This window comes from Gavia stellata, chromosome 8 (assembly GCF_030936135.1).
Source record: "Gavia stellata isolate bGavSte3 chromosome 8, bGavSte3.hap2, whole genome shotgun sequence".
Taxonomy (NCBI): domain Eukaryota; kingdom Metazoa; phylum Chordata; class Aves; order Gaviiformes; family Gaviidae; genus Gavia; species Gavia stellata.
The window spans coordinates 5561435-5584440 of record NC_082601.1 but is presented as its reverse complement, the minus strand read 5'-3'; the positions used below and the strand labels follow the sequence as shown (position 1 = coordinate 5584440).

General features: G+C 40.1%; 1 protein-coding gene across 1 annotated transcript in view; it reads left to right on the top strand.

The window, feature by feature from the left end:
• The first annotated feature begins 1429 nt into the window (after positions 1-1429).
• Positions 1430-23006, top strand: part of KYNU (kynureninase) — a 58989-nt gene continuing 37412 nt past the window's right edge. Inside the window, exons 1-4 of the mRNA XM_059820633.1 lie at positions 1430-1497; positions 6211-6400; positions 11772-11892; positions 18645-18727. Coding sequence (XP_059676616.1) covers positions 1465-1497; positions 6211-6400; positions 11772-11892; positions 18645-18727 — 427 coding nt within the window. The 5' untranslated portion in view covers positions 1430-1464. The remainder of the gene's footprint in view (positions 1498-6210; positions 6401-11771; positions 11893-18644; positions 18728-23006) is intronic.

Sequence of the window (23006 nt, the reverse complement as noted above, 5' to 3'; positions counted from 1 at the left end):
AAAACACCAGGATGGAGTTGTGTCTCTAAATTACATTGTTAGCCCACAACTCTGACCCCTTTGCCCCTATATCTCTCCTCACTGTTTAGGGTTTTTTGTGATGGGGTTTTTTTTCCTCCATGAAACTTCAGAGGCTGAATAGAGAGAAACTATTTTTGTTGCTTCCAGATGATTATGTTCTAGCTATGTCTAGGAATGGGTGTTATTCAAGCTTGAATGGAGGGAATTGGGCTAACACATGGCTGGTTTGAGATAACGTTCATAGAGGATAAGGAGATATATCAACTCTGTTCTTCTCTAATTTCACCTCTAATTCTTCTGTTTCCCACCCTGGCAAATCCATGCTCCATGTAGATTCCCACCACTCCCTCTGCCATGCGGCTGCAGACATTGCTGACTTCCACCTGCTATGCTATTGATCTGCTCGTTCACTAAAGCAAGAGCCGTTTTCATTACAAATGTGTGTGTATTCTTGTGCCTGTATGGGAGAAAGGTGCCTTCTTAATTTAATCAGAGCTTTAAATTTTGCCATGGTGACAAAGGAAAAAAAATACACACACCAGGTTTTTGGTTAACTGTGGGAGGTCAGGTGTTCGGTCACTGTGCGGGTCAGAGTCTGGAGGAGCAGGCACGTGACTGGCTGTTTCTTCATGCGACGCCGGGTATTTGCACAAGAATTTCATCATCCTCTCTCAGGAACGGCTGCCAACCGCAGGGTAACGTGGTTTCACTGTGGAGGGGAAAAGATGAGTTTTATCTGTAAAATTACTTTTAACACCAAAACATTTCTTGACATGACGGTCAATATGTGCCTAAATTACTCTAAGTAACTGAGTTTATTATAATTCCTCTCTGTCACATTCCCTTGCTACAGCTGTGACACTGTGCTGTGTAACTTATTTAATTATATAGTGTTTGCTGCTGTGTGTTTGTTGTTGGGTATGCTATGAATATTTAGATTTTTTTCTTTCTCCACAGTTCTGTAATTTAAACAAATCCACTGAAGTGTATTTAACCTGAAGTAATCTAGAACGTGTGTTGCTTTGGGCTGTGGTTTTTTTAGGAACTTCCTTCTGCAAAATTATAGTCACAAAAGTAATTTTGTTTGTGTAAAGATGGGAAGTTGAATCAGCCCTTATGCGCTGTGCATTTCTGTAGCTTTTCTTTGTTTGTTTTAAAAGCAACTTCAATCCTTAGTGCTATTGGTGCTTTCAGTGGGTGTATTTTGACAGCGTGGACCTATACTGCAAACTTGTGTGCTTGTACATGTGCACAGCCCCAGTTTTCCTTCCAAAGAGTTCATTTGGTTGGTAACCTGAAAATGTCAAAGGTCTGTGGGCTGAGCTGCGTTTAGCAACCTGGTAAACAGCTATTGGAGGGCAGAAGTGCAGGACATGCTATTTCCATGTTTAACTCTCTTTCTCTGAGGTTATTGATACAGCTTTTTAAATAGGGATTCATTGTATGCTTGTCAGCACTGTGCTGGGTAGAAAGACTGTGAGTAACATCTTGGAATATTTAAAAAAATGTTTAAGGGGGGTGAGGGGACTTTACAGGTTTTTTTTTAATAAAGACATCAAGATACAATTATAGACGAGGGTAGATCTATAAAAAATATCGTAAGTGGATCTAAAAATAGGACAAATTATCATTCTTATAATTAAGCCTAATGGACCTTCCTGTGTAAGTTTGATAAGATGGCTTGCTAATATTCACACAATTTTTTTCTATTTAGTCAGTAAATTATGTGTAAAGGACAAAACAGAAATAATCACCCAGACATTCGTGTCACTTGTGTCTGAGTAATTCTCATCCATTGTCTTTTATAGCTTTAAAATGGGAGGTGAAATAGTGGGGCTGATATCTGTGCTGATAAAAATGTAATAATGACTGTTTTCTTAAATTAAGTTGCATATGCTTTTTTTGAAAATGAAAGATTGCCAGCAGTCATCGGTGAGTTATTTACATTGAATCAGTATGCAGTAAAAGCAAATTCTGTGGAAGAGTCAAGAGGGCAAAGAGTGAGTCAAAAAAAAAAAAAACGCTGACATCATGTCATCTATATCTATTAAGTCAAACAGTGTAAGGAAGTTTCAAGAAAAGGGAGAAAACACCTGAATGCTTTTTCCAGAGTAGGTGGTGGAGGCAAGTTGCTTCTCTTAAAATGTTGATTATTTTGGCTCTAAGTTGTAGGAAAAAAATCCTGATAAGGAACCATGTTTCTCAAGGTGGGAATTACATTTTGTACTGATGGGTCTGAACTTTAATTTGAAGAGGATACAGAATATAGTTTTCAGTTAAATGAAAATAATTGGATGGAATAAAGGTGTGCTGTTCTTATACGAATGTGTTTACATGTAGAAAACAGCAAATGACTCATTAATTATTGTAAAATAATTGCATGGGACTCTATTCTGCAGCAGTTAGAAAATGCAATAAGGCCAGTCAGAGTAAAAAAAAAAAACTAAACCAACACCCCCCCCCCAAAAAAAAAAACAAACAAACCTCCCAAGCAATTCTGGGATTCCCTCTCTATGAAACCTAATTCCCATTTGAAGGACAAAAGTAATTTCTTATTCTCGTCTCAGAACTGGATCTCTGGGATTTCATTCCTCAATAGGATTTTGATTGATTTTATTTTAGTTGTTTTATCTTATTTCATAATGTTTGTATTAAATCAGATACCTCTGAGCACTTAATCATTTCTAGCTTCTAGATCTCTGTATTTAATATTATATTTGCTGTCAAAATTTAATAAAAATAAGAATCATAATAAACAAAAGTCATTGATCAGATGCAGCAAGCTACAGCAATGACAGGGAACCAAAGGCCTGATCCAGAAATCTTTGTCTGTAATAGAGACACCTATTGACTTCAGTGGGTTTTGGGTCAGGCCTCAAATGGAAACAAAACCCATTTATGCTTGCCAGATGGGTCAGCAGATGACCTGGAATAGGATAGCCATTAATCCACTGTAATAACTGTGTGTCCTTACTGAAAAATGGTGACTAGAAGACAAAAGCGAGGATGCTCTGCTGTGTTCGCGTGGTGTAAAGCAGAGAATCTACAGACCAGATGAGAGGGATCTGGTGTATAAAACCAAACTGTCCTTCAAGAACCCTTATCATCCATCTCCTGGTCATAAATTACAGGGGAATTAGCTGGCATTGCTTCTGTGGGCCACAGGAGATTAACGTTGGAGGCTCCCAAACCTTCCTCATAGGCTGTATCTAGGAGAGGACATAGGTGATGGCAATACCAATGCTGCACAGTCCCCCTCCTAGGGACCAGGGGAGCTGAGCATCCCTGAACAAATATCCCTAACTCAAGTGAGTCGTCTGGTTAGACAGATTAAAAGGCTCCTTCCCTTACTTCAGGACCTATGTCATTGGGGAGGAAAAAAAATCCAGATATTAACTTGAGTGGGAAGGAGATTGACTGTGTAGAAAAGACTACACAGACTAGTGTGGTCCTTCATCTGGAAGGAGACTGTCAGGGAGACCTGATTTCCAGCCCCTTCTTCAAGGATTGTTTCCATAATTTGCATTAAATACTCATTATTAAAAATAGAGGACTAAATCCTGATTACTTGAGTATGTACCGGACATGTTCTGATAATGCCTGTGGGATCAGGACACCCATGCTAGTTTTGTAAATCAAAGAAAAAAGCCTTTGGAAACAAAAAATAGTTTTAGTTTCCAAGTGCTGATCTCAATATCGCTTGAAAATAAACCCTGACCTACTAATTAAGCCCATGGGTTCTTAAAATTTGTAATTTGGAGAAGTGAAACTTAAGTTACCTTACAGTGTCTTTAGATTATAACGAGCTGCCTGTATTAGTGATGGCCATAGTGTCTGTGAACCTAGCTTGCTTTTCTAAATGGTTCACAACATCTACTGGAGGAAATAAAGAGCTCTAAACCATCCTCCCTGATGACTGCCAAATGAGGTCCAGAAGGTGAAGTCTCTTCTGACCTGCAGAAGAGCACACATGTTGTTACCAATACCCTGGAAGGGGAGCTGGCAGAGGCAAGGTCTTGGATCTGCTGTTCAGCTGTAGAGGAACTGCGTAGTGGTTCCCTGGGGAATAGGGATCTGGTCGCATCTCTCATGGGGCTTTCGGAGGGGTGGCAACTCTTTGGGAAGTGGCCAGTTTGGTGTATGGATTCCAGCCAGCTCAGCCACTTTAGCAACACACCCAGCTACTTGTCTAGATGTAGCTCTCCACCTCCTAGAAGCCTTGAAAACACCCTGAGAACCAAGATGTTAAAATGTCTTTTCTTCAACCACTTTTGCCATTTTATTTTCCTTTTACTGGCCAAGGGATGATTAGGATGAATGAGTGGGAATGATAAATCTGGTGACAATGAGGAGGTGTGAAAAACCTGTGGAGACAGCACAAAAATAGGATATCTCCAATACCTCCCAAGAGAGGGTGAACATTAGCTAAATAAAAACTGCTGTCTTAAAGAGCTCTACCGGCATGGTTTTTTTCTGACTCTACGTGCTGGTGGGAGAGGAAAAATTTCTACAGTGTAAGATACCAAGTCTGGAGGGGAAAAAGAAAATATTCTCATCATAAACTAAATGACAGCAAATTAAACCAGGTAGCTAGCATCACGCTGGCCATTTGGCTACAGTGTAAACAGGTTTGGATTAATTGGCATTAATGAGGCTGTGCTATTTAGGGATTTATATGCAAATACCAACAGTTGTCCCTCCCATATGTGTCGATAAAGCTCTTCTGGATGGTCTTCAGGATTTGGTATAAAAATTTGATAAAAACCCCCTTGTCAAAAAAACCACTTTTTTGACAAAAAACCAAATACATTTATTTGTACCAAAAAGAATAAAGACAAATGTGTCATAAGGGATTTAATTTTAAAAAATACCTATAACTTGGAACATACCATCACACTGACTCTCAGAACTCCTTTTCCACAAACACCCGAGCTAGGTTAAGTGACAATGAATGTAATGCTCAGCTGGCTACAACCCATATAATCAACTGTTCTCTCCACAGCTTGTTTCTAGCCTGTAGTATACTATTGGTTTTAAGAAAAGAGAGGTGGTACTTATGGAAGATAAGTACTTAGAGTTTTCTTTCTCAAACAGAGGGGGAAAAGCTGTATTCTCTGGTGGCTCTATGCAGCCTATTGTGTGCTAATCTGGTCCCATGTCTGCCTATCCCCCAGAGTTCTTCTGTTGCACCAAAACTCTTGGGGATGTTTAAAAAGGCAGAGAATATTGTGTGGTCTAACTATACAGTTCCCTAAACTGGGGAAACCACCAAGTACCTCAGTGAGCCTCTTGACTGCCTTGTGCAACAGAATGCAGCAGGCAACACTGGTGGAGTTTTGCCCTAAAGTATAGAGTATGTGTCATAAATTTTCTTTGCCAGTAGATCTGTAAAGCCGAGTGCACAAATGCTATCTTGAACACAACGGTGTCTCTGAGCGCTGCAGTTACAGAACTATCTTCTTACAAAGATCAATGAGCTTGTAAATTTTGCAGTTACAGTTTTGGATATTCTGTAGGAAACTACGGTCTGTCATGTTTGCAGCTTGACTTGGGCTTCTCTGCTTTCCCAGGACAAACAGAGCTATAACACCAGGATATTTGTTGTAGCTAGAAGGAAATATTAATTCAAGGTCCTGGTCTTGAAAGCTACATTTCTAACGATGCCTTTGTCTGCCATCTGTACCCTGCCTGCTCTGCCCTTGTACGTGAGCATGGCTGTACACAAACACCCCTTCCTATTTTTAAGAAAGAAAAGCTGAAAGAGCATGAACGATGCACAGCCTGGAAACAACTTCAGTGTGGCTGTGCACCTGCTATTTTTAGGAGTACAGACTGCAGAAACAATAATGCTGCCTCTGGCTTTGAGATCTCAAAATTGTGAATGACACTTCAGCGTTTGTAACCGCTATCGGTCTGGTGGGAGAACTTAGAAGCTGCTGATATAGCTTAAAAAGAGAACGCCACTGTATCTAAAGAGGAAAAAAAAGCACCTTTGGGGGTTACAGCAATATGTTGTCTTGGAAATACTTGAATTGATCAGGTTTACCATTCTATTCAAATACTTCACTTTTTAAAAGCTTTACATCAAGTAAGTTTGGGTATTGAATGACGCAGCTTTAGTGGCTGCTTATCAGCCACTCGTGAATATGCATAGTGCAGAAGCTAAACTGTGGCATTTTTCATTTTAAGGTGAAATTGAATGACCTGAAAATGGATCCGTCTTCTCCTGAGTTACCAGCAACCATTTTAGAACAAACTGCCTTGCGGCTAGGATGCAGTCCCGCAGACAAGAAACTTGCTTCTCGCTTAGATGAAGAAGATGAGTTAAAGCATCTTCGTGACTGTTTCTGTATCCCAAAAGTCAAGGATCTGCCTCCAAGTGAGAATGATAATTACAGTGGGGGAGCAGAGGGAAAGGGTGGGGCTTCGCATCTTCTGCATATGTTTATCACAAATCTTTGGAAATCATTGTCACTTATGAGATAATTGAGCAATTGCAGTCATATCTGAGCACAGTATGTCCCTGATGTTGCTAAATCAATCCATCAGCTTATTCTAGCACCAAAAGCTTTATGCTCTCATTCCCATCCTGAATAAAATGTGAGGATACTGTACTTACATGGTGCTTATGCTGTCAGTCAGCTGCTTTCAACAATATAGTGACTGATTGAAAATTATAGGCAGAAGCATTTCTATCCAATGGTTTGAAACGGCAACGTAGCTTACAATAGTTTGGGGCAGTGGCTTTCTTGGTATAATACAGTTTGGTATTATCTATCTAGTTACAATTATTTTAGTTAATGGAAGAGATGGCACATGTATTAACATTTATGCCTAATTGCTAGTAGTGGAGATGATTTTTCTTTCCGAGGCCAAATGGAAGACTGTGCTTTAGAACAAATAATTGATCTGAGCAAATAATTCATAATGAAACCTTTTATTTGAAGATCTTTCCTACTTCCCCCATGAACTGCCTACAAACAGACAACTGCACGTGGCTTCAATGTAGCCATGCAAAATGGTTCTCAAAATTTTCTGCTTCATTCCTGGTCTGTAGGTTGTTTTGAGGAGCCCGTGGTGTGCCTGGGCGTGGGAGCAGGGGTACCTTTGACTTATTAGGAGAGGACCTGGTGTGCAAGCAGGGAGGCAGGAGGGGTGTGCGGGAGGGCTGGCAAGCTGAGAGGGAAGTATTTGCTTCGAGTCAGCACTCCTAGCCCAGCAGAAGTACGAAACATTTCCACGGGGTTTTTTTGTGTCCACCAACGCTGCTGTGTCTGGTCAAAATCACGCAGGGAAACCTGGTGGGAGCACCCACCTATTGAGGCAGCGTGGTCCTGGGCTCTTCTCCTGCTTCCCGAGTCCTGCCTGGGTTTATTCTCAGCTCACATGTCAAATATATGGGGAGTAAAAGCTGTTCCTGCTCTGCAGGCCCTGGTCATAGCACACTGGAAGCAGAAGAAATATTATTTCCTTAGATGATGAACATATATAGGCATAGTCATTCTCCTCTTTTTCTGTCTTGACAAAAAAACTTCTATTAAAAATTAAAGGAAAAAATATCATAGCACTTTCTTGCAAAATATTTTCATTTTCTAATAAATGCAGATACAATTCTCTGCAGATTTTTTTTTTCTGAAAAGAACAGTACTGATGGTACCTGAGAAATTACAGATACATTCACCAAATTATGTCTAGTAAAGATCTGTGATAGAAAATGGTAACAATTGTCTGAATTCCTGGACATCTTTTGAAACTATCTTTGTCATCTGTATCTTTCTGCCTAGAGATGATGAATGTTGGGAATGCAGTCTGCTCCTGTCCTTAGGACATGAGGATGATAAATCTTAGTTCTCTATGTACTGGTAGTATTGGCTTATCTTTCCCCACATTTAAATCCTTGAGTTTTGCTATTTAAATTATTCAGAGCAGAACTGGACACTACAAATATTTAAACTAGGTGCTTCCTCCGCACAGAGGAGGTGTTCTCAGCCTGTCTGCCAAGAAGCAATTTTTTCCTTTTTCCCCTCTGACTGCTTAAGAGGGTTTCCTAAACCCCATCTGTTTGTTTGGGTATGACTATTCTGTACTTAAAGCCACTTCAGCTGCCACTGTGCTGCTGCAAAATGTCCCTCTGAAGCTGGAAAGATGCTGGAAGGCAGCTCACGTGGCCATGGTGCTGCTGCCCTTAATCTGGCTGTGCTATGGAAATCCAGCTCAACTAGGGCACCTGGACTGCAGCCGCGTCTTCGACTGCAGCGTGTGAAAAGTCTCACAAGAATATGAAAGGTCACTTTTTGGTGTAGTGTCTCAGCACCTTCAGATTAAAGGATCTTTTGAGAAGTGTGTAGAGGTTTTGGTATCCCTGTGACAGTTTTCATTGCTTCCCTTCCAACCTCTGTTATTGTTTGTTTATCAATCACCATAACATTTAGACCCAAAGACTGCTGATGTGTGTTTTCCTCCCTCCCCAGTTACTATAATATTTAGTCCTGAGACTGTGGATATGTATATTTTAGTGAAGATAAGCAGCCTGCACAGTAGTATGAGTTGAACAGCACAGAGAACCCACCATTCTTGTGTTCCCAAATTGAGGAGTTTTTTCCTCCTCTTTTTCCCCTGTCTCTCTTTTCCGTGCTTCAGCTGTCATCAGGAGCAGCTTCCCTGCTGAAAAACAGCAGGGGTGTAAATATATATATATATAATGTCTCTATACGATAGAGACTGATCTCCCATGACATTTATCTGAGCACAGGAGCGGATCCTAGATAACATGCTTCTGAAGATAAATGTCATTACAGATATTAGCCATCAAATATTCTTTATATATTTACATAAAACATTACAATGAGGTTTTAAAATGAAGCCTTACAAGAAGCAGATGAGAACATCCATGCGAGACAATTGTAAGATTACGTACATAAAAATATTTAGAAAGTCATTATAATAGTTTAATTTAGTAATCAACTTATAAACTGTCACAGCTGTTTATATGTTATATCAATCAAGTGGCAACCACTAGCAGGCTAACTCCCTGGCAAATCTTCGAGTTTTTACGTGCAAGCATGAGGGACGAGGCTCAGGTGAGCATATAGGAAAACATGACAGCAGAAGATGTAGAGAAGTGTTTGGATCTCCTCGCTCTTCTCCGCGATGACAACAAAGTCTCTTTTAACGCTTTTTTGTGCACTGGGGGGAGGTAGGGATGACTGGATTGCAGTCGGGCACCAAATCACCAATCTGATTAAGGTTATGGCTTGTGCTTTGTCATCTTGTAAAGGAATAGAGCATCATTTGGGTTTCTTGGGAATAAAAAGATGTCCCAGAGTGAAAGTGTTGAGCTATATTTCCCTGAAGAGATGGTTAAAGGTAGTGCTTAATCTTGTAAATCTGACTCTTTGGAGGGTTTGTGAGGGCGGGTAGAGGAAGGTGTGAAAGAGGTGATCTTTTATCCTTCAACAATGGATAGAACTCATAATGTATAAGCCGATTTAGTCCTTCCTTTCTGGTTGATAAAGACATTGTATTTTTCACTTTTTTTTTTTTGACTAAATATTTCTGAAAAGAAACTTGATTTTTCTTTGAGGTTTAAAAGGTATAGAAATACATCTTCAGTGTAGATGAATAGGTATATTTAGTAGGCAAAATAATGTACGTTGTTAGATCTGACTAGTTTACATGAATCTGAGTAAATGTGAGAATAATTTATAATGTATCTAATCTTAATGTAAATTATTGTTCATGTATGGTTTTTTATGCAGGCTACTCTAAGGACACATTCCAGTAATTATCTCCTGTTTGTTTTGCACCAGACTTTATTTCATCAATTATGCTTATTTCAATATATATTGCATGTCAACCACAGCTCCTCCAGAAATAAAAAGGGCCAATACTGTGAGAAATGAGGGTAGAGTAATTTGGGGAAAGACAAGTGCTAGTCTTAAGAAAACAAATGCATTACTTTAAAGAATATCACAGTGAGAGAGGAAATGTTAGAGCACAACGGTGTGCTGGTCAGGAGAAGCTGTGAAATGACAAAGATGCTGCAAAAACCAAACCTAGTACGGGAAGCAGCAGCGGTCCAAAATGAGTCTTTTAATGATGTCAGAGAGAGGGAAGTAAACAGCTTTTTGTGAAAAGGAAAGGAGTACAGCCCAAACCAGAGTTGGTAACATGCCAAAAAATAATATCCAAAGTAGCAGGCGTAAAAGTAGAAAAATATACTTTCTCAAAGAGGTAATGCCATCTCTCTCCAACAGTGACCCAAGAGGCGTTTTTATTTAGAAAAGACTGTGGTGCAAGAAAAGCTAACTTGCTTATAATTCCTTACCTGTTTTAATGCTTGACTGGAGTGTAAAGAGTATTAGTGAGACTGAGCTCCAAAGATCCTTCTCTCTATCACCAGTGAGACAGTATCATTGTGTTTCTTGATAGGAAAAGAACTGTTAATAGAACCAATTTAGGAGCATGGATAATATTTATGCCTCTCTGTTTTCATTCATATTAGAATAGAGATGAAAACCAGACATGGTATCTGTAAAACAGATTAGGCTGAAACTGCTGACTTATGCTTTTTAAAAGCTTCTAAATCCTTAATTAAGAAATTACCCAAGTTGTCTATACTTCTGAAAAATGCGTTTTTGGTGAAGTTCAATGAAGTTGGTAATTGTTAGTGCAAAAGGAAGTAAAAGACCTTTTCCAGGCATCTAATCTATTTTTCTACAGCCCTTACATAAAATTTTCACAGACAGAAATGCAATCTTATCATTTGTTTCTAGCATGTATCTTAACATACTTGTTTGTTTGATCTTTTTTCTGAGGTATATCAACTATATTTACAAAAAATATATGGAATGTTAGCTTTTGGGGTATTGTAAGTATATGTATAGATGAATGCAAATTACTTACTACTTCTAGAAGGTCACCATCACTTGTCCCTTCAAGAATCTCTAATATGAGGAATAATAGAAAAAGGCAGTGTTTGGATTGATAGATGATGGCACTGGGTAATTAGATTGTTCAGAACCTCACTAGAGCTATTATTTATAAATTTCTACCGCCTTGCTTTTCTCCTAATCATTGAAAGGATTTGTCAACATAGATTTCCTCCTTCTCAGATGATGATGACATGAAGTGCAGCCCACAATTTATGCTGACAAGACAAGAACTTTTGAGACAGCTTTAAAATATTCTGTGCAATGACTACATTTTTCTAAAAAGCGATTTAATCGTGCAGGGAGAACTTACATGAAAGACACAGATTTACCTGGTCTTATTAAATGCACAATTCAAGTAGTTTCATGACTCGGAGTAGGAATATATTGATGATGGAAGAAAAGTGGATAGCATGGTCAGGAAAATGCTCCCTTTCATTCACCATTGGTTAGAGATCTGACAAAATTGGTGCCAGTGGCTGCTTCCCACACAGCCCCAGAGACCTGGGGATTTAATTCTGCCTGAACTCACGTTACTTTCAGAACAGGTATAGATGGACTCGACCAAAAATTGCAGGCGGATGAGGGAACTAACTGCTTGCAAATTGCCTGGCTGTCCTCCTCTGTAGATACTTTTGCAGGGTCACCTGCGTGGTGTCCTGGGAGGAAGGTCAGGATGCGGCACCTCCGTTCACACGTGCGGACCACGATGTCCGAGGGAGCTGCAGAACGGGCAGAGCTCTGGGTGGTGGCATGCGTGTGTTGTCCCGCCTGTGCTCACTCCCACATCCGTGTTGTTTCTGTGGTTTCTCTCCGCAGCTGATCTGAGCCTGGTGAATGGAGAGGAGAGCTGCGTATACTTTGCTGGGAATTCTCTCGGGCTCCAGCCAAGAAAAGTTAAAACTTACTTGGATGAAGAACTGGACAAGTGGGCACGAACGTGAGTACACAGCAGGGTATGCAAGATGCTAACTCATGCTTTAGATGAGCACTTCGTTTTATTTTGGGATCTGCCTTGAAAGTGCTTGAACAGAAGAGTAATGTGTTAAAACCGCTACAGCCCTGGAGTGAAACATGTTCGGTGTTTCCGTAGCACTATTTAAGTTGCCTTTAAGGGTATGAGCAGTAAAACACGCAAAGAGAAACTTCCAGCTGTCATAACCCATGCTGGGTGCAATGGCTCTGCTTTGGCTCATCTGGAGGACCCGCACGGTTTAACCATCCCCATCCAATTGCTATGTGTGTTTATACACAAGACACACAAACTCATTTGGTTACTGCTGCTTGCTGGTGAACATGATTCAGTTTCAGGCCCTGTGATTTTCTAATTAGTATCTTTAACTGCAGGTGATTCACCCTGCAGGCCTTGTGATGGGCAGTTCCCCTTGAAATAGCACGGAGCGCAGGTGGGGCCGCTGCCAGTGCTGGCAGGTTTTTGGCTCCTCTTAAACCAGGTCTCTGCCTGACAAGTTCATTTTATTTAGAAAGAAGCATTCTTGTCTTCTCAGGAGCATCTCAGTGAGGAGCTGAGGGAGGATCACAATGAGCTCTGCCAAACAAAGCTGATGTAGGAGAGAGAGGAGACAAAAAAGAGGGACATGTTTCAGCACTGCAGGAAAAGGGCCATTGTCATCATGACAGATGGGAAACTTTTAGATATATGGGGGGGGTGGGAAGCTTTTTTTAATATTATACTTTGCTTCTATGGAGAGTCAGTGCTTTGAGATGTCAGCACCTGCCTGAGCAGCTGGAGCAGGGAGGGGTAAAGAAAAAAAGTAAAAACCAGGGAGCTGAAGGTGGGAAAGGAAAATAACATCCAGATGAGCGAGTGAGCTGGAAAAGAGATGAACACTTTTACAGGGTGCGGGATATAAGGAACAGATGTGATTTCATGGTGAGAGAGCAGAGGAAATGTGGGGAGGCAGAAGAGGAGAAGCTAATTCTGCTAACTGGGCAGCCTTGTTTCAGGAGAAATGCTGTAGATGGAGGCTTCGCAATGGGAATGTGAAAACTCTGTAGCTGCCATTTCACTTGTTAATATATGAATGCTGTGGGTTAATAAAAATGGCTTACTGTTTCCTATTTATTACCTACATTCTTACAAGTGAGAAGAAGACTGAGAATGAATGGGAATGAATGTGAACTTTGGGAAGCAGTTGTTCCTTCTGGTTATTCATTCAGCACAACACTGCAGTTTCTCCAGTCATTTGAAAAAATTGCAACCCTGTCCATTTCTGTATCATTATCGTACTTTATCAGGGAAACAGCTGAGCTCTTTCGAAAGGTAAAAGTCAGATAGCACTCTTATCTCTTAGAGTGATGCACTGGGAGTGCAAATATATTTCGGCTCCTTCACTGTACCTTTTCATTGGTTCAATTCCATTCGTATGTTTGTCTTTGCTACAGTGAAAGATTTTTTTTTCTTGATGATTATAAAAATCTGAAGAAATGTGCTGCTACCCTTTTCTTTCAGAAGATCAAAAGTACCTTCAGTAGCTGTATCTAAGGGGGAAATATGGCTGAACATGATTTCAAGGTTTTGGAAGAGAGGGAACAAATCTAGAAGGGTCTTTGCCAAAAATACAGCTTGTCCCCAAACACTGTACCCAGAATAAATCAGAACTTTTAAAAAAAAAAAAAAAACCCAAAAAAACCCCACAAACTAAAACCAACAAAAATCCACAACAAAATATTGCTAGTTGCCAATGCACCTAAGGCAACTGAGAAAGTCAGGGTGAGGTCAAGCTAAATCTGAACAGAGCAATTCACGCTTAAAGAAGCTGATGGGCAGGATCGGGTGCTGGGGACTGCAATGGAATAGGTGGTTGGAGGTGCACAAATGGATGCTTTTATTCCAGTCACCAAGGACAGCTTAGCAACACCCAGTCTAAGGTAGTAGCTGTTACCACCTGAAGCCTGTTCAATGGCTTGTGTGTTGGCAGCATGGAATTTAGTGTCTGTGACTTAGATAAATAAGTACTGAGAATCTAAGAAATGGCATGCAAATTAGGTACATCCTTCAAGTCAGCAATGATATAGATTCTGTCTCTCTTATATATCGGTTTATCGCATTTGCTGTTTATTGTGTCCTGGGACACATCTCAAACAGCTACTATACTGGTCTATTTAAATGGTTTTCACTGCTTACAGCTGACGGCAAGAGTGAAAAGGAAGATTACCTGGTAGCTGTTGTCAAGGGCAGGGAAGCTCATAGCTTTAGCTCTGCATGGTGACGGCAACTCATCAGAGTAAGGCCTGGAGAGAAAGAGGCCTTTACATGCATTTCTTTCTTGTTGTGTTCCCTCTTACAGTGTCTCTGTCCCTTTTTTCTCCCCATACCCTCCCTTAAATAGTGGGTTATAGTTTTCTTCTCTTACATCTGCCTCCCACATACCTGTTCTGGTTTTGTATTCTTTCTTTCCACATTCCTTAGTCCTCTTTTCTTATGCTAATGTATAAAGACTGCAAATTCAAGCCACTGGCATTCTTAGTATGGATTAAAAAAGATCCTTTGAGACTTCATCTTTCTTTCTGTTTTGATTTCAGTGAAATCGAAGATTTATTGAATGAGGGTCAAAAAGGGATGAAGAGTCATGTCTTCTGTGCTTAGCCTAGAGTAGCCAATATTCCATTTTTTTGATATTTAAAAGACCAAGGTTCAAGTGACTTGTTTGGTTGGGTAAAGGCCAATACGTGCTTTGCAGTGTCTTGTTTTTCCCTTTCCCCCACCACAACTGTTTAAGCAACTAATGTATTTTATAGAATCATTATTGCATGCGAACACACTCGCTGCAGTGGGCAATGTCTCTCACGTCCAAGTAACTCATTAAAGTGGAACTATTAAAACAGGAGGTAGTCTGCTGTAGCCAGTTGTTATGCTCTTGCGAAGGGCTGGTAGGGTGATTGGGGGATGGAGAACCTGCTGAATGAAAGTCTTGAGGATTAGAGTTGTTTTGTTGAGCAAAATGAAGACTGAAAGGAAAAATTATTGTTCTCAGAATATATCAAGTGGTAAACACAGGGGAAAAAAGGAGCCACTTATGTGAAATAACATGCTGGCACAGTAAATATAAGCTAGGAATTAACAAATTTAGGCTAGAAACTAAGTATGTATATAAACTTCTAAGTGTCAAAGTAGACTGCCCACAGGCTTCTGACATGAGTAAAGTAGATAAAAAAAATCCAGGTCTGTGGAGGGCTTATAATAAGGCACCTGCAGTAGCAAAGGTCTGTTTTCAGTGAGTCAAAAGGTATCTTTGGTTCTACATGCTGAACTAATCCTGCAAGATATAACAGCCCTGTAAGCACAAAAGCAGCGTGGTGGGGCTTGGTCATATTCTGTTTGACAAATCCACTTCTCTTGCCATTTGTCAGGAGTTATCTCTGCATTGTACCTTTCAGCAGGTTGTATGTTACAGCTGTAAATGCTGGTTTAATGCCCTGAGTTTTTTAGTTTTGCCTTCAATCTACTGCTCCATACAGTTCTTTTTCTTTGGATTTGTCTTGCTTTCTTTTGGCTATTTCTATGCTTGAAACCATAGTCAAACGTAGAGCCTGTATTGGCTCATTAAATACCTTGCATCATTTTTGGCAAAGAAGCAAGAAGGAAATTTCCACTTGAACAAGATTTGGACGAGCGCAGAAGATTCCTGAAGCTGGCAATTAATTTAAATCCCTTTTGTTACCTCCTTTGAAACCCTGGGATCATATCAGAAAATGTGTTTCTAGCTCCTCTAGCGAGCTTTAAATCAACCAGACCTCAGCGAATAAAATGTGGCATTGTGATTTCTTGCCAAATTGAAAATAAAATGGTAACTGACTAAAAATTAATTTGCACAATGAGGAACTCTCACAGTAGTTTAAGAAATAATTCTGTTTGTATGATGCTTTATGATTTGATGGGCCACATTGTGTACTCAATAATTTGGGTACCTTGATTTAAATCTCTCTCTTGCTACCTAGGGTGCAGAGGAAACAAAATGAGACGTAGGCTATCTGTGTCTGAGGGGAATGCCAGAAGCGCTGCAGTTGTGTCCTTAAAGATTATTACGCCCAGTGCCTACCAGAGCTGAGAGAGGGGTGGCATAATATACAGAGATATAAATTCTCTGAGGCAGAGCATAGAATTTTACAACCTAAGTGTAATAGGATGTATTGTGCCATCAGCAAAGGCTACAGAGTTTCATGTGATTAAAATAAAAAAAGGGTCCAAGAATATGCCTTTAACTACCATTTTAGCTGCAATAATTTTTGTCTCTTGGCATTTATATTGGCCATCAAGGGGGAGGCAAGCTGTAAGCTGTGCAGTAATACTAATAATAATATGAATAATAATTAATGCTGGCTCTCCCCTCTTTCAGTATACTTAAATTTCCATGTTTTCTTCTCAAAATAAAAGATTCTCATGCCCAAAATCTCATATCAGTTTTGATGGTAACTTGGAAATTTATTCTGAAATTTTGTTAGTCCTGTGTGCTGGTAGAGAGAGCTCTCGTCAGTAAATTCCCATTAGAAGGACACTAATAGCTATAAAATCAGAGAAAGCTAATGAAAGAGAATTCCATAGGCAGTTAGGGCTTCTTTTTCCTATCATATCACGTTCGTTATCCTCTTTCAGAAATGCAGATCCCCTTGGGCTGGGAGCCACTGAAAATCTTTGTGGTTTTTTTATTTTAACAGTCTGTATTACCTCAAAGTCCCTTGATCACTATATTACAGTTAAGAATAAGAAGGAAAATTAGCAATAAATGTCTTGCTGTTTGTGAAACACATACCACTGTCTTCAGGGAAAGCAGCTGCAATATGGTTTGATAGAAGGGAAGAATGTTTAGCACTAATCCTGCCCCTTACTGCATTTTCTCCTCTACCCACCTACTGCCTTTATTCCTCATCTATGAAATGTTCTTGTAAATGAGTGCTATTTCGCACTACCTGCTTTCTGCTATCAAGGTCTCATCAGAGAGCAATTCTAAACCGGAGAAAAAGCAGTCAGCTAGTGTACCACAACCTTATCCAAATTAGGGATCGGGGTCCTCCTTGTCATCTGTGGGGGGCTGGACTTGTTGAACGTACGGAGGTTATTTTCTCTGTAAGAGATGTTCAGTTGTACCTGTGCCCTCCTTCAGCTGTTGACCTAAACTAGTCCAAAAGCAAATGGTACTTTGTAAGGATAAGTGGCATGAAATGGTTAATAGAAATTGTGCTTTTTGCAGCAGTTCTTTTCATTAGGACTGTGGCTCTTTTGGAAATATCCCTAGGAGCTGTGAATTAGACTCAAGTCAATCAGAAACGGTCTGACTGTAAAACATCCAGATAATTTGTGTGGGAGACACAACAAAATTCTACCCGAGAAGGGAAAGTAGGAGGTGGATAGGGAAAACCAATCTTTTAAATAGCCTTAAGCATGGGGGACTGGCTGGTAGTGTCTCATAAGCCCTCCTTTCTTATGTCTTAATCTGCCAGAAGTCTTCTCATGATTTGGAGTGAACATTCTGGGCTTGTTCTTCTTTAAAAAGTTTATCACTTGTTCTTTTTCTTTTTTTTTCTTTCTCTCATCACAGCTTTTTAGGGCTTTTTTTTGCTCTCTACCCAGTTTCCTACTGGCTTTGTCCCTGTTTTGAAACAACTTTATACTTGGTTTGCCTCAGCCACACGCAGCCTGGCATTTCCAACTCTACAAGTAGCCTGTGGTGCTCAGCAAATATGAAAATCATCCAGTGTGAGATGGAAGCTCAGAGCAATGTTCCCCTGGATTAGCACCATTATTACTTTTCTCAATCTGCCTTCATTTGCATTTAAATCTGTACGCTATATCCTGCATGTTTAAGAAACTTTGCAACTTTTTATTTATATATGCATGGTGGCTACCTTAGAAGTTTACTTCTCTGTCACATTTGAAGCAAAAATTGCTTCAGAGCACTTAATCCAGAACTGAATGTACATATCTGTCACTTCAGAGTAGTGATGCATTCAGGTTTAAGGTGCCCATATGATCCACTGAAGACAGGAACAGTTTGCAAAATAAAGTTTTTTAAATGTCCTCTGTCAAACCAAAAAGCTTTATGCACACTTAGATCTAGAAAAATTTGGCAGGGAGAAGAGAAGCAATAAAAATTAGCAAGCAGCTCTCTTTGGGCAGGTACTTCCCTGCATGTGCATTAAGTACCTACTGGTTTATGCAGAAGGGTGAGTTCAGACAGGAGATTCAGGAGGATAGAAATTGTTTCTGACAAGAAATATTTCTGTCTGGGAGCAAGGCAGTATTCAAGTCTACCATCCTGTGCACCATGCAATGTTCAGCTAGAAATGCCGATGGAGTAACTCTGCAGGGTGATCTCTGCTCTCTGCGCAGTTTACGTGAGCTGGGGCTAGCAGGGTGCCATCCTGCACTGAGCACCACCGTGCCCTGCCCTTTCCCGGCGTGCCCGCTCCCAGCTCTAGTTTTGAGGGGTTTCTAGAGGAATTTTGGGGGCCAAAATAAGTGGTTTTCAAGCAACTGAAAACCTGTCAGAAACCAACAAATGAATTGCATTTGCTACAAGCTTTAATGACATGATAAAAATGCCGTGCTCAGCTTAGGCGAGTCTTCTCCTCCTCCTCCTCCAAAGGTGGCATCTCCAAGTCAGGTATGTTTCTTAGGACTGATCCAAAGGGAACAGCATATGTTTTCATCATTTGCTTCTTCCTTTTCAGAGGTGTTCATGGCCATTTCAATGGTCAGCGCCCGTGGGCTTTGGCAGATGAGTGCATCCTGGACCTGATGGCTGAACTGGTTGGTAGGTGTGCACTGCAGGGAAAAATGAATTGAAAACAATTTTTTTTTTCTTTTAAGATTGAAAGTCCTGAAACTCTGTAAGAAGAATTCAGTTCCTTGCATTCCTTTGTTTTAAAGTAGTTTTTCTGACTCCCTTGTGCATGGACTAACACTTTACTTTAAGGCAGCAAGTGATTTAAGAGATGAATGTATGCCATAATATATGAGCATATGCATATCATGAAACTAATTGCAGCAAAGGGTTTCTTGGAGCGTCATAAACCACTTGGTGTAACACGTGAAGCCCTTTTAAAGGGCACTTGGCATTACAGATTCTCAGTCTCTCTCCTAGAAGTGAACCAATGAACTTTCCCCTTGGAAAAATTATTTCTATCTAGACATTTTCTGCTTTTCCTCCTTTCCCTGCCACTAAATCCAGTCTCATATTTGAGAACTGCTTATGTCAATGAAGCAGATAATTGGGGCAGGACCTGCTATTTGTAAGTTCCCATTACCCTGCTGTACCCCTTGAGGAGTCTGCAGTGCTGCAGGACCTTGGCAGTAAATGCATCTGGTTATTCTAGAGATTGAGAAGGAGCCCTGGAGACTTCTCCTGGTGAGTTTGCCAGCCATGAAAGCAGTCGTCTGAGTCTGGATGCAAATTTCCTCTATTGCCTCTTACTCTAACCTGTTTGTAGTTGCTGAAATAATCTTTCACTGGGATTTCCTTTGGAGTTGTTGCTGTCAGAAGGGGGAAGAGGAATGATTTTGGTAGGGTCTCTTACAGACCCTTTTTCTCCCCAACCCTTACAGCCGTTGTCAAGGTGAGGTTAGCAGATTTTACTGAGATTTGGCCAGTATTTCTATTTAGCTGTTGAAGGCAACTGTCAATACTGACTGTCTGAACTGAATTATCATGTGTTCATTTGTGCCATCACTAAGGAAAAATATTATGGTTAAGTTGACCTACCGTACGCTAGATATTGTCTAGTAATTTCTCCTCCAACTATAGACAAGTGTTCAATGAGAAAGTTATGGTTTTTCTCCTTCAGGAGAAGCAAATGGGGTCTGAACAACTGGAAACAAAGACATTAAGGAATGTTTCATGAAAGTTATATATTTATGAATAAAATAACTTCCTGACTTCATGAAGTTTCCAAATAGCTAAAATACTGGACATTATTAGTGGAGCAGAGCAAATATAAGAAAATACTGTTATAGTTGGTCTACCTATGATGTAAGCACTAGGATAACATAAATATGAGGGCAGCTAGATTGGGCATCGCTGGGCTACATGGAGCGATCCCATCTGCAGAATGAAATAAAACCAAAAATGCAGATTGGTGGTTCTGATTTTGGAAGTTGCTACCATAGTACCTAGTATTGCTCAGGAGGTTAAGAAATTACTTTTCTTGCTTTCATTACGTTCAAGGGCAAACTCAGTACATTCACCCGTTAACTATCATAGAACATAAAGAAGTGAGAATATAAAGGGGTGGAGGGTGTTGAAATGCTGAGCACAGCTGATTTAGGGATTTCTCTGGTGTGACTGATCTTTCCTGGCAAGTGGATGTTCTCGTTCTGGTAGGGTATAACTGGGAAGCTGTGGGCAGGTGTGGAAATGTGACCTGTCACACAACTAGCCTGATGCATAGTAAGGGCTTTTAAATTGGAAACCTTGAACTTAATTAACTGCAGGGTGGAGAATTTATCTTACATCTTATGAGAATGGGAGAGTAGTCACACTACATAATTTCAGGCACCTAAATTAGTAAAGTAACAGGGCAGACCATTGATGAACTTCATATAAGAGATCCAGGATCCCCCAAAGGTCAGCTTGAAGCACCTGAATTATCATCCTTCCCTGCATCACCTTCTGTGAATGTTTGCCACTGCTCTGCAAAACGTGGGCCCCTGTGACCTCCCCGCAGGGTGTCGGGGCAGGCTGAGCACTGACCTCCTGCCAGTGACAGGATCAGTTTGGCCTCAGCTTTAGGTTAAGAGTCGCTGCAGAAAGCAGGGAGTCAGGCTGGGACTTTTTTTCCCTTAACCATCTGTCTTGTTGAGGCTGCCAGCTCAGAGTGTATTATAATATTTGTGTAACTAAAAGTATTCTGGGTGTAAGGAGATGGAAATGAGAGCTTTCCTTAAACTTCATCTAATTTCTTATGAGTCCCTCTAGTCGTCTTTTCTCTTCTGCTCCTCTCTTCTCTTCTTCCCTTCTCCTCCTCTCTTCTCTTCTTCCCTTCTCCTCCTCTCTTCTCTTCTTCCCTTCTCCTCCTCTCTTCTCTTCTTCCCTTCTCCTCCTCTCTTCTCTTCTTCCCTTCTCCTCCTCTCTTCTCTTCTTCCCTTCTCCTCCTCTCTTCTCTTCTTCCCTTCTCCTCCTCTCTTCTCTTCTTCCCTTCTCCTCCTCTCTTCTCTTCTTCCCTTCTCCTCCTCTCTTCTCTTCTTCCCTTCTCCTCCTCTCTTCTCTTCTTCCCTTCTCCTCCTCTCTTCTCTTCTTCCCTTCTCCTCCTCTCTTCTCTTCTTCTCTCTTCTCTTCTTTCTATGACATTGGTGCTTTTTTTATCACAATGGCCAGACTACACTGAACTTATTACAACTTTGTTAATTTTAAACATATATTTTAAAGTTTTCTCTAAAAAAATTATGATGACTGAGGTCACCCTACCATTAACATACTCTTGTTTTCAAAATTCTTTGTTGGGAAGAATTTCATAGTCTTGTTTTCCTCAGCAGTAAAGGACATGTCAAACTTATCAGTTTAGATTTTGCTCTCTGGATTTTTTGGACTATGTTTAATTGAATTATAAAATGTGGTTTGGGTTCAAATCTGGCCCTCAGATTCACATGCCAGCAGGGTTTTATTTACTTAATATCCTCATAGCTTTGTTCAGGACCTAGGTGAGTGATTCTTAGAATGCAAATGAATTAATATTTCCCAAATAATGGATACATTGTAATAAAATCTGATTTTTAAAATCGTAGGTAATAGTGAAGAGGCTAAGAGAATAAATGCAGGAAAAATGTTATGTTAAAACGCTCTTTCCCAGTGTGGTATTTAGGATTAAATACTGTTTTTCAGCAAGGTGCAATACTGAGTGTGCATGAGTTGAGTGAATGCTGAATTTCCTTTGTTAGTGAATGTAATGTAAGAACATAAACAGAATTTTACCCTGTTTTTTATTCAATATTTAATATGTTATAGAGGAGGAATTGTCACTTCTCACTCTAAGTGGTAGTAGTAGTAAGTAAAAATTATTTGGTGAGATTTATTCAGGAATGGACTAAAGGCTGTAAAATATCTTTGTCCGTTTAATGGTGTATAGTGCTATAACACCTTGCTTATTAAATGCAGTCACATTTTCTTGTTCAATGAAAGTTACAGTAGTAAATACACTGTGAAATGCAGAGCCAAGGTCAGTGGAGACCAAAGCTTTTTTCCTATCCTCATGCCGAGTGGCATAACATGGTGACAGTAGTCTTGGCTTCTCCTACTAGACTTTATTAAAACATTACAACCTTGGCAGGATCACCTTCTGATGGAACAAGATTAACTGTATGGCTGCTGCTGTACGATGTGCTCAGGCAGGTCTCTGTTGAGGGAAGACTGAATGCTGGGCAGATTTGTAGTGACTTTGAGTGATAAGGATTATTTGAAATAACCAAACTGTTTTCAGAATTGGGGCCTTTAGCCTTTATTCAATCATTTTACAAAATGCTTTTTACTTACTCTGGTGAGGATCAGGCTCCCACTGCAGTCAGAGAGGAGAAGGATGGCAGTGTCTGCCTAACGCAATCATAATTGTCTCTGAAGTTGTACTTTGCAAATGCTGCTTCCTTTTATTAAAGAGGAGATTTATCAGGCAGAACATACAGGTTTTAGCTTGTCTTGGAGATATGGTATAAAGTTAGGAAATAAAGAAAGCAAACATAATTTTGTCTCCTGTGTGCCGGGTCTTTGAATATTGTAATAGGTTAATTGGATCATGGAAAGGTTGTTTTCTGAAACGCAGTGCAGGTTATAAAGGATAACAGTTTTCCAATGACACGGATGAGGTTTGTTTTGTGGGCATGAAATTCAATAATGGAAAGCTTTTAATAAATATATAATTTACGGAAGACCAAGACTTACATGACAAATGTAGTGTCATATTTAATTTGGGATGCTAGCATGCAGCTAAAAGTGATCTACAGATTAACCATTTGTTTTATATGGAAAAGATACAGCAGGCAGAGGATTGTTCATGCAGAATTTGCTGTGAAAGCCACAGATTTCATGGAAGGAGCAGAGGGAGAAA